General features: G+C 38.7%; 1 protein-coding gene across 4 annotated transcripts in view; it reads left to right on the top strand.

Annotated features, from left to right (window-relative positions):
* The first annotated feature begins 3,061 nt into the window (after window positions 1-3,061).
* The window catches only part of lnx1 (ligand of numb-protein X 1), a 34,256-nt gene continuing 24,730 nt past the window's right edge, over window positions 3,062-12,587 (top strand). For 3 of the 4 annotated variants that reach the window (XM_026158714.2, XM_026158716.2, XM_026158715.2), the window contains exons 1-2: window positions 3,062-3,371; window positions 8,210-8,723. In XM_026158714.2, coding sequence (XP_026014499.1) covers window positions 8,269-8,723 — 455 coding nt within the window. In that variant the 5' untranslated portion in view covers window positions 3,062-3,371; window positions 8,210-8,268. Of the gene's footprint in view, window positions 3,372-7,349; window positions 7,369-8,209; window positions 8,724-12,587 lie in introns of those variants that run through there. The other variant, XM_080297922.1, reaches the window with a different exon arrangement.

Raw genomic sequence — 12,587 nt, forward strand, 5'->3', positions numbered from 1 at the left:
GCATAAAGTTAAAAGATTAAAACTGATAAAACAAGTTAAAAAAAAGAGACTTTTCCATTTGATTACATTTTGTATGATGGATTATGTAGAAAAAGTCGAATTGGGCTGAAAGATCTATCACTTTATCACCTATTCAGGTTGTAAATCGTGTTTTTAAAAAGTAACTAAGTAACTAAGTAACTAAGTAATTAATTACTTTTGAAAATAAGTAATCAGTAAAGTAACGGGATTACTTTTTGGGGGAAGTAATCAGTAATTAGTTACTGATTACTTTTTTTTTTCAAGTAACTTGACCAACACTGGTAGTAACAGCAGATGGGTTTTAATATATCTTGTGCGGTTTATATTTATACTAGATACTATTTATCTTTCATAACTGCATATTATAATCTCATAGCTCTCTACCTTTTTTATTTATTATATCTACATCTTTTATATTTATTTTAATTGCACATCATGGCTCGTTTCAATCCTGTTTATGCCCTGTGCATATTGCAGAACTGACAATGAAGTTGACTTGAACTTTGATTTGTTTTTCTTGAGAGGTTTGCAGTTCTTCCCCCTATTTTGTCCAGCCAAAGCCTGCATGTCTCATATTGCTACAACAAAAATGGTATTTTGGCCACAGAATAACAGAAGATACCAAGTGCAGTAATAGCTAAATGTAACATCTTTATTGTAATATAAATATAAACTTAAAATACATTGAGTTGGTGCTTTAGTGTAAATGTTAAGTGTTTGTTTTTTTGGAACAGGCAAAACGCATGACCTTAAAAAGCCACACAGGCTCTTTTTCTTGGCCTGATACCCAGTGGTATGCTCATGATACCAAAATGCTTGCAACGCCACTGACTCACACCTGCACTCCTACAACGTCTGCGTTGAATAACCACAATAGAAAGACAAGAAGGATGCCATCTCCTTGGTGATGTTGGAGCTGGCTCGGTTGCATCTATTTGATTACTTTCATTCTGTTCTTTCCTGTCTTCATTATTCATGGTAGGCAAGGCATTTGCATTGATACCATGAAATATGGATGCTCTGTGGAAGGAAAAGAGAGACAACCGACCTTTCACTGCCACATGAGAATGGATAAAAAAAGAACTTAATAAAGGCTGTTTCAAATACTGAGTTAAAAGAGAAATAGTCCCTGTCTTTTTTGTCAGCCAGATTTTTTGTGTTGTTTTTTTTTTTTCTCCATTCGCATCTGCCATCTGAATTCAAATCATTGCACGGTACTTAGAGGAAATATGTCAGAGGAATGTGAAACAGTTAAGCTGTGAAAAAAATGGAGAAAACAGTAAAACTGTTTGGTGTGTGTGTTTCTGAGAGATGGAGAAATAAGAGAAAGGCAGGGAAGTTTGCTAGGAAGAAGGTGGGGATTGGTTTCACCTGCACTACAGTGTTTAGATAAGCTCCAGCAGCAGGGAGCTGAGGAATCAGCAGAAATGAAACAGGATGCAGGTTCAACTCAGCACTTCAAAGAGAACTTAAGAGTTCAAGAAACTTAAAATCTTTGATTCACTGCAGCAATACACACTGTATAATTTAGCATAAGGCGAATTTCATGAGCGTTCCTGACTCTTAGTACATCCTGCCATATCATACTGTTTGCCAGAGTCCTGCTGAGAAGAGAAGAGAAGAGAAGAGAAGAGAAGAGAAGAGAAGAGAAGAGAAGAGAAGAGAAGAGAAGAGAAGAGAAGAGAAGAGAAGACTGCACTTATTTAGTTGAGAAACTATTATTCATCCTGTAATTTTACAGTGATTGTGAAAATATAAGACTGGCAAATATCTCTCCGAATCCAAGAACATTTAAGTTCATGTCAACAACAACAACAACAACACATTTGCAGGATTGTGAGCTCCATGTGAACTGCAACTGGAATAAACTATGCTTGAAGGTAAAAATGGACTAAACAAATGCTGCTGATACTGTGAACATGAGAAAGGATTGAACTTTACTTATCACAATCTTAAAATCGTTAAATAGATTTACTCCTGTTCATTTGTCACCTGGGAATTTGCCTTTATTGCAGTACTGAAATAAAGGATTTCTAGCCTCATGAAAACCAAATATTATACACAGAGACACAGCCTACATTGTACCTTAATTTTACTTACCTGTTTGGTTGACCCAACTGCAACTGTTTTGCTACACTTCAGTCATTTATTTTCTTTTAAGTAGCCCATCTGTTTGTTCTCTTCATGCACTCAAAATAAGCTTCAGATGACGGGGGGAAAAAAAGCTCTGACAGGTACTGCATAATAATATGTTACAAGTGTGTACTGTTTGAGAATATTCTTAATAAACAAGCTAAATGATTCAGCTCTGTCTGCGTCACTGAGTGACTCATAAAGAATTGTCACTTCATGTCTGCAGTTAGTCTGGAGCACCTGTGGCTCACAGTATCTGTGTTTAAAGAGCAGCCTGAGGTAGGAAAAGCAAAGAAGGAAGCCACACGTGAAAACACAAAGGATAACAACTGTTTTGTGCAAAGCTGGAATCACACGCATGGATTTAAAAGCAGCTTTTCTAAAGGAAAGCTTAGACAATGATAAGAAAGAAAGTCACATACAACTAGCAAGTATTCCGATTCCTGTCTTGTAGAAAGGTTTAAATGCTTACTCTACAGTACCTGGCAACATTATAAAAACCTGAGACATGTTGTCATTTACTCAGATTATGGGCTTTCTGCTAAACTACAGAGCACAGTGTTTCTGTTTCAGTAAGTGGTCTACAGAAAATCAATCATGTAGGTGTTTGAAATGCTTAGTGGGTTATTAAATCTTTGCCATGTTATAGAAAGGTCCTGTCTGAACTTGTAGTTTAAGCCACTGGTGGCATTTTGCATGACATTTTAGTTCATTAAAAATATTTTTGTTATTAGCACTAGTCACTTTTGAAGTGTTTCAGTTGCCTTTTACACAAAGTTCAAGGTTTCATTTCCTCTGCCCACACTGTTTTAGAAGAAAATCCAGCTTCTGCTGAACTCCCAGTACAGGTTTGGGCAGTTCTCTTATTTACCTTTTCTCTAACCACGCCTCTATTCTCTGCCCACTTCCTGATCACCTTTGCCTGTTTAGAGGTGAGCAGGTTCTGGGCTCACACAGGAGAAATCCTCTCCGCTTTGGACTCATTCCGTATTTTATAAAGTCCAGCAGCAGGATAAAATTTCTCTCTTTCTACATGAAGACTGTCAGCCGGTCTCCAGTTTGCTTGAGTTGGACAAAGTCCTCTTTACGGAGTCATTTAACTCTCCTGTCCTTCCCCTCCACCTCCTCTCTGAATGGTTTAAAGTTACACTGCCTGCCAGACTTTACCTGTTCAGGTGAACTGCACTGCCGAAAGTGAATGTTGCTAATGAAGCCATGTAAGTATAGTTTCCTATTTTACATTTTATTAGAAGCATGTCTGTTATTTATCTTAAATGCTTCACTAAGTTACACAAAACGTCATGCCAGCAGTTATTGCTGCTCCGGTGTTTGCATGGAAAGAATTTGCATTAAATTTGTATTTTATATGTGAGTGTAGAGTATGTCGATTTTCTCTTACCTATGTGCACTGGTGTTAAGTATAGTCTGTGCTGACCCACTCAGCCATTCAGATACAAGTGACGCTTCATGGGGTTTCACATCTGGCTTCAGCTGTTTTCCCAGATTGAGGTGTCAGGTCTGGCTCAGACTCAACGTTCAGATTGCTATGAACTCAGAGAGAGGCCAGAATACACAAACATACCCACGAGCCTAATGCAGAGATTAGTAAAAGGGCAGAAATTATACTAATATTTGATTTGCACATCCCCTGTTTATTCTAAAAGGAACAAAATGCGCTGAAGAAATCAAAAATATTATGCTGTGTTACATTTGGTGTACAGTTCAATGATAGATAGATAGATAGATAGATAGATAGATAGATAGATAGATAGATGGCTGATTGTTGCTGTTTTTCCAATGTTTATCGCTGTGTGATTGCAAAACAGATGTTTGTATGAAAAGAAAAAATGGCTTGTTGGAATTTTTCTGTCTCATGGACATGTCTGAACACAACTGCCTATGCTCTACAACACGTAACTTTTGTGCCTGAGTCCAGCCTGCCTTGTGCTATGTTACGCTTAGAGTCCTTGATTATTGACCTGTCAGCAGGTTATCTGGTACTATTTAAATATTTTTATGATATGATGACTAACCCATTTGTCAATGAGGAACTTATTGTTTCCACTCTCTAAGTGAGATTTCTCCTAACACGAGTCACAGATCAGTTTATTATCTTCACGGTCTTTAAGCTACACCTGTAACAGGTGTCTTCCTTGTCAATTACAGTAACACGGTGCTTTGATTTGACAGAGAGATCATTATGTTGCAGCATGAACTTGCTTTGCAGACACTCATACTTTGTCTGATTTCTCAGGCTTTGACTTTTACGCTGAGGGTGTGTTTTGTTTGGTCGATACAAATATGGTTTGATGTCTGTGACTAGAAATGAGGAGTGGATTTGTACATAGCAACAAGCTAGCTCAGTGTGGACAATGAGAATGCTGATACAGAAATTACCTAATTAATGGCTTATTCTTCACAATCGTTTGTTAAGAAAAGAAGCTGACTTGGCATGGCCGTGTCTCTTTATTAACTCATCAAGTTATTTCAGATCACAGGAGAGGAAACCTGAGAGTGAATAAACAATGGTAGTTAAAGACAATGTGCAAACTGTATGAAAGAAGGCTCACGCTATGCTAAATAAACACCTCTCTTTGCACTCAGTTGCATAAGGCCTAGACAGCCAACAACTGGCATAACTATAGTTCAAAGATGAAAATAAAGACTACCCTGAGTGTTGTATTTACCATGTAAACATCTTTTTTACTTTGTAGTCCAAACTGAAAGCCTTGAGCCTGACAGCCCCACCTTTCTCATTCTCTTTGGATACTAGATGGCCGGTGTAGTCAATAATTAAACGTCAACAATATGTAGTCAAGGTTCAGTCAATTAGCTGTCGTGAATGATTTTGTTGTGAGGAAAGAGCAGCAGTCCCACAGGACTGTTGTGACAAAGTGAACTTATCACTTCAGAGATTAGGAATGATCCAGTATGAGCCAATGCTCCTCAGGCACGGGTGTGTCCACTGAATATGCCTGCATGGAAAAAAAAAAGGTGTGCAAAAGCATGAAATGTCTGCATGTAGATACATGTAGCAGCACTGGGAATATCCCTGCTATTGTGCCATGTTGTATAGATGTTATTTATGCATGTCAGGCTCAACTTCTCCACTGTAAAATTCTTGAGAAAAAAGAACTACACCCAATGGAAGACATCATCGATCTGTTGGAATAACCGAACATAAGATTATCTTTGATTGTAAGTTAGAAGAAATGCAATGATCCCTGTGAGAAATTGTTTTTAAAAGTTCGAAAAATTTGCAGCACAATGACAAACAGCACAAACAGGAATTATATATCTTGATTGACGGTGTCTCTTTGGTCCTGTCTCCCTCCCCTCACCCCCACCCGGTCACGGGAGATGGCTGCCCCTCCCTGAGCCTGTTGCTTCTGGAGATTTCTTTCTGTTAAAATGTAATTTTTCCTTCCCACTCTCACCGCATGTTTGATCATAGGTGGTCATCTGATTGTCTGTGTTTTTGTCACTATTACTGTAGTATTTTTACTTTACAATGTAAAGTTCCTTAAGGCAGCTGTTGTGATTTGACTTGACTGAACAGAACCGATTTCCAGAGAAAGGTAGGGCCTCCCATCTTTGGGTGAAAGTTGTCTTTCCTCTCTCTGGAATATCTTGCGTTTGTTGGAAGATGTTCTTATGCGCAGGACTGAGCCAAGTCAAGATCATGCCAAGATCAGTGACGCATTTGACACAAAAGGAAGTCCTTCCTGAGAACCACCAGTGTTGTCCCAGGAGCCGCAGGTAGCTCCTAGTGCTACCTGTTTCTCATGTGGCCCCTTGTGCAATTAAGTTTCCCAGGGGGCCACATGAGAAACTTGGCCTGTTGTTAAGGGCTGCATCAATGGGCTTAACTCATTTCTACTCAATATCAATTTTAGCTCTTGATAAATTTCTTCTGGACATTACAATTTGTGAAATTTTAAACACTTTTTATATTTTATACAAAGTGACAAAGAGCATGTATTGATTTCTTTGGTCAATAATTTAAGTTCAATAATTTAATCCCAGTTGTAATAGACCGTGTACCCTCTTAGATTCACATTAAGGAGAAGATAGGATACAAACGGACATAGATACATAATTACATTTTAAGTTTATTAATGGGTCAATATTGGCTTCTAAAGCCAAAAAACTACATTTCCTTGTGGTATCATTTGAGATTCTCAGTTTCAGCACTTCAACGAGGCTGAAATATTCGTTTGTTAGTATGTATAAGAAAAAACCCCATCAATGTTCATTTGATGAGCCAGAAGTTGGAGCTCTTCTTCTTGTTTGGAATGTTATAAAATCATTATACGCGAGCTCTGTAGTGGTCTAACATATTAGAATTTTCTTTTTGATCCAGCACCCCCCGTGCTACCGAACTCTAGGGTGTGCATGCCAGATTTCATTTTTATTTCTCTGTGCTCTTGCTTTTTCACATCACTGTTTAATACTATTGTTAGTTTGAATCGTTTTTTAACAGCTTTGCGTCAAGTGCGAGAAGAGAACAGACGTAAGCTAAAGAGAATATTAGACAAGCTTTATTTTTTATTTACTTTGACTATGAATCACCATTTTCTTGTTCTCATCACCTACTGACAGGTACTTGGTCTCTTTCCCTCCCCTTTTCTGTCTGTAGCTTTTCCTGTGTAGTGATGAAAGTGCTCTGCTTCATAGACAAAGTCAGACGTTGCCACAGTGTGTGATGAATCAGCTGTGCCACCACAAGTTCTCAGAGGGAAAGTTCATCTTTGTTAAGACTGTTAAGCCTCTACTTATTAGCCTTCCGCTACCCGGCATACCAAAAGACTGTAAGCTTGTGGCTCTCACAACTTGCCACCCAACAATTTCATACTGTAAAAAGAAATTATATTGATTAATTCTGCAGCTTGGTGGTTAATCTGGACATTTGCATGTATTCACAAAGAGGTAGGACAGATTTGTATGTATTACCATATTGGAATCCACATCAAAGTCTATTGTTAGTTATAATTTTTTAGAAATAAATTATTTAGCAGAAGAGCATGGGAATCTGTCCAATTAAAACAGAACTAGGGCTTGGATTACATAAATATTTTGTAGGCTCCAAACACAAGTTTTGTTGTTGTTGTTTTGTTTTTCTAACTTGATCTAGTGTCTCATTAAGCAGCCAACACCCAGCAGTGGGTCCAGAAACAAAGCATGTGGAGAGTCAACAAGATGGCTTATGCCAAGGTGACGTGTGCCTCACTGAGCCCATCTGTTTGTGTCCATGTGCCCAAATAGCATGCCTGTTTTGGGTTTTGGATATGACGCGTTCATTGGCACACTCACAATGTAAACCTGTGTATCAGTAAAGAAAAAAAAAAGACTTGGCACGTCTAAAATCATGTCACATTGCTGTGGATTAACAGTGATGTATGTTTGTCAGGCTGTACACTGAGCAGGAGGCTGAAGACTTATCTGATTCTATCTGTCTCTGCACTTTCTGCTGACATGAGTAGTATTGATGTTGCTGCATCCACAGAAGAAATCTCACTTGTTCGATCTCTCTTCTCTGTGTCAGTGCAGAAAATCAAACTGAGGAGAAAAGACAGGTTTGGAGGACTGCTGCACACAACATGTTCTGTAGTTGTGTTTGAAAAATATAAAAATAAAAGTGTCCCTGCTCGGCTCCTCCAAGATATCATGAGTATTTTCATAGCAAAAAAAGGATGAGCAAATCGCCCTTTTAGATATATGTCACTCTTTGGACCCAAATAGTGACCCTGAAATTTATAGTACTTCAAAGTGATTTAATTTTGAGCAACTAAAACAGGTAAATGTGGCTTATATAGTGATGCATCAGTATTACTCATGAAGCAGTTTCATATAATTGGAGTCATTTAATTCAGTTCAGTTGTATTTATATAGTGCCAAATCACAACAACAGTTACTTGTTGTTAGGTAAATAATCTACAGAAATGTGAAAATACCCTACAAGCATTGCTGGTAACACTGTTGCACTTGATTTTTGAATACAGACTATATTTTTTTACATTTTTGTCTGTTTGCATTATATTTATCTTCCCCACAGCTCTCTTTTGCTAATGACCTCCTTACCAGCTCTAACATGGCATCCCAAGTGTTCTCCAAATGAGTATCCAGGAGCAGAGTACATACCCTGAAGTTGCCACGGCAATGGCTGAAGCATCAGCTCCACCTCTTTCCCCTTCAGACTATGGATCATTGTCTCCGACTCCTGAACTGTGCGCATCATGTGGCCACAGTCATCAGTTGGAAGAGAACCATGAGTACCTTTACGAGGATGAAGTGGACGATGACCTCATCTGTCACATCTGTCTGCAGCCACTCATCAAGCCTCTGGACACGCCCTGCGGACATACTTATTGCCAAGAGTGTCTCACCAGCTTCCTGCTGGAGAGTGACTTCTGTCCTGTGTGCCGTGAACCCCTCATGCTGCAGACCTGCAGGAAGCCCAGCCTTCTGGTCCACAAGCTGCTGGAGAAGCTGTCCGTGGCTTGTCCCTTCACTGACCATTGCACTGAAACAATGCCCCGTGGTCAACTGGAAGACCACATCAAGTTCAGGTAGGCTGGTAGAAACAGTTTGCACCATTAAATTCCCTGTTTAAAAATGATATTATTAGTATTGCTATTAAAGTAAGCAAGTACTTTAGCTCCTGGTTTTTCCTTTCTTCTATTTGGTTTTGATGTGTCTACTAAACTCTACAATGACCTGAAGTAAGTACACACTCCAAGTCTCCCGCCCTCCTCCTCCTCCCGTCATCATTAGCCCACAGCTCCAGTCCCAAAGGCTAGAGTTCTTCCAACGAGACTTCCATCTAAACTAGGCCCAGATCCTCTGTTTATAAAAGAAAGCACTTCCTTTTTTCTCAGTCTGGGTCTGTTTTCATTAATGCTCATTAACACTTCCTTAGCCCAAAGGCCGCTGGGATAATTAGTGAATCTTGCCCCACACCACACATAAGCACCAGGAGTATTTCCTATTCATTTGCACTTAAAACTTAGAAAAATCAAATTGCCTAAAACGCCTTAAACTCTAAAAATTTTGTCCCTCCCTGAATCTTATTTCCCATTTCCAAAACATAGACTCGTTTCATCTGTTTATGCTCTTTTTATACCTTCTTTTCTTGCTCATCTTTTCGCCTGTCATTTCTTCCCTAGTCTTTTCCTTCATGTAATGTGAATGTTATAATGAGGTGTGGCTCTCTGAGGCCAGTTCCCAGAAGGATTCAGCTGTAGAGGTGAGAGACTGCTTTCAGAAAGATGACTCTACCCACTGTTTGCAGGAATGTAGAATAGTTTCAGTGAAATGCCGATTTAAACATTTCCATCAGGGTCCAGTGGGTACATGGCGTCTTTGAGTTTTTATTGAAAGATGTTGGTTAATATTCTCTATATATTGAATCTATCAAGTATATTTAAATTATAAACTATAGGAAACTAGTAGTCTTGGGTCGGGATTATACTTTTCATCTCCGTAAGTCTGTAAGGACCCAGGTGCACCACTCAAAGACAGAGATAATTTATGAGTCCTTACTAAGACACAGGGTGCATGAGACAAACAGAGTCCAAAAAAACCAAAAACCACACATAGTTCAGGAAATCGACAATGCCTCGGGGCAAAACTCAGGGGCTTTTTCTAGCGGTGGAGACAAAGAGGATCTGGAGGTCAACCGCGATGCTGAAGACGAAGACGGAGCAGACCCTGAGACCGGGTTATCCACAGGCTCTGAACCCCTAGACATGTTATTTTCACAACTGGTGGGCACAGAATCAAAATTAACTGATTTATTACTTGCCAGCTCAGAAACAGAGGACTTTGAACAGAGAGTTCATTATTAGTCAGTTCAGGAGCAATAAACTCATATTTGATAGCGACTGGCTTAGATATACACAAGAAACTAAACAAACTGAATTAACAGTCTTTTGATTTAGCCTGTTTTGTTGCACACTGATCAGTCTTAGGTCCCGTTGTATTGAAAACAGTCTTGTTTCACTGGCTTTATTTGATCCAGACAGAGAAAGTCAGTTTCAATCACCCTCATGTAGTAAGTCCAGTAACCAAGGAATGGTGGATACCAGTCTTTGTAGCCTATAACTAACTGCTCCCTGATATCCTTACACCTTAAAATCATGCCCTCCTTCAACTCATCTAAGGGGTTGAGAGCTACTGGGTCCATAATGGCCGTGTCATTTTGTCACAATTCAGCCTTGTGGCAGGTTCGGCAGGTGCAGCACTTGGAAACAATGAGAATTAACTAAACTCACAACAAGAAACTAGGTGCTAGGAACAGGAAACTAGGAAACTACTAAGGAACCATAGACCTCACTGAAAAAAACAAAACCACACTCCAAGGGAGACTGAGGACATAAATACACAAGGGATAACGAGGGAACAGACCACAGGTAGGAACACAGCTGAAACTAATCTGACTGACGAGGCAGAACACAACACACACAGGATGAGAGACTATCAAAATAAGACAGGAAGTAACAAACACTGAGATTCATGGGCTAGACACTGGGACAGGGGAGAAACAGACATGGACATCAGAATAGGAAAGACATGAACTGACCAGAAATCAAGAATTATAAATACAAGCTCAGAGGCACAGGAAAGAGACATGTTCAGAAACTAGATAACCCAAAACGTATGATAACCTGGAAAACCCAACGTCATTCCTTCAAACTTTTGAAAATAAGTCCAGAACGGAAACTCAAAACCCTGGGTCACATGACACATGTCATCTTTAGACAGTGACTGCGAGCATCTGTGCAAATGTCTATGAGCCTGCTTGTTTTTTATGAACTTGCACTTACATGTGTACAATGTATAAAGTACACAAGCGCTCCGGGCAGCAGATTTAAAGAAGTTTAACAGAAACTATCTCCAGCTGTCTGTTTCCATGTCCGCAAGCAAGTATAATCAACGCCTTCGTGTAATTTTAACAGGACAAAAGTGACACAGGAGGAAATTATATACAAATACTGTAAGTTCTTTTCAACAACTCACTCAGCGGTGAGTTGGAGAGGAGTTCCAAACAGTGAATTTCATCATTTTATCATTTCATTTGCAAAGATATATTTTCTTGCCTGTCAAGCTGTTCCTGTGCATTCCATGTGTAAGCACCTTTATTAATTTTGCTCCCACTCTTCATTTATATCCTTTTGTCCTTCAGATGGTTAAATAGCTAATGTGAGAATAGCACTTTAAAATGTGAGAGTAAATCCACGTTGTTTTGCATGGGTTAGAAACCTAAAAATGCTTTCTGCTGTAGAATCAGTGCCATGGCAGTTTGTTTTATGGCCCTCCAAGTATATAGCAATAAGACAAAACTTAACTATGCTTTAGGATTGGAACAAATTTCCTAAAATTTTATAAAAACTCAAAATGGAATTTGGGGAAATTAAGCCAGTCAAGATGTGCTTTCAGTACCCATTTCATGTGTGTAACGCTGCTCCTCCCTCTGCCTGTATTTTATGTTCTAATGATGGGTGGACTGTTTCTGGCTGTTGCTACCCCAAAATCTGGCAATGTGTCAGGAGTTCTAATGACTTAGACAGCCATGCCATCTGTTCAGAGCTGATTTCATACTAATCTAATCATTTGTGACCTTTATTGGCCTTTGGATAGAGAAAATGCCATCCTGGACACATCTCTGCAATCAAGAATAACATCTCAACTATGTAATCTTCAGTATCTTTTCAGTTTTCTATTACTTTTCCCTGTATGAATATATAGGATATGGCAAAAAAAAAATAGCCTCCTTATGTGATCCCCCAGGTATTTTCTTTTCTTTCTTTTCATTCGCTAGTTTCATGTAGCTATGTGTCTATCTATAATGCACAAAATCTTTTTTTTTCTGCTTTGAAGGTCTCTCATTCTCATGTTTTTCATATTAGCCAATTTACCCAGAGTTCTGTTTTGATGATATTTTGCCTTGAGCATGACAGCATTTTGTTCATCTCCTTTTTCCTTTTATGAAAACTACCTTGTTTTTCAAGTATGCCTCCAATGCCCACTGAGGAGTAGTTCAAAGCTTATGTAAATACATGTGATGCATGCAGACATTTTCTATTTTATTCTGTGCTTATTTTATTTTATTTCATTTCATTCTGTACTGTTCTGTTTATGGTTTTGGTGAACATGTTCGAATTAGTGTTTCACTAGATAGACACTCATAGAGGGAGAAAAGCCACCCAGTGAGGGAAGCGGAAAAGTGTTTTACCTGTCTATGTAATTCTTATAGCAGATTTATAGTTATTTACATATACCTATTTGATATTAGATGACATAACACACTCTGCAGAGAAGGGTGTTATAGGTAACCTTAATATCTGAGACATATGAAATAATGTCTCTGATTCTGATTCTTTGTTTAATACATTAGTGGTTCTTATCTGGATTGATGTGTTATTATTGGGTTT

Source organism: Astatotilapia calliptera, chromosome 23 (assembly GCF_964374335.1).
Source record: "Astatotilapia calliptera chromosome 23, fAstCal68.1, whole genome shotgun sequence".
Lineage (NCBI taxonomy): Eukaryota > Metazoa > Chordata > Actinopteri > Cichliformes > Cichlidae > Astatotilapia > Astatotilapia calliptera.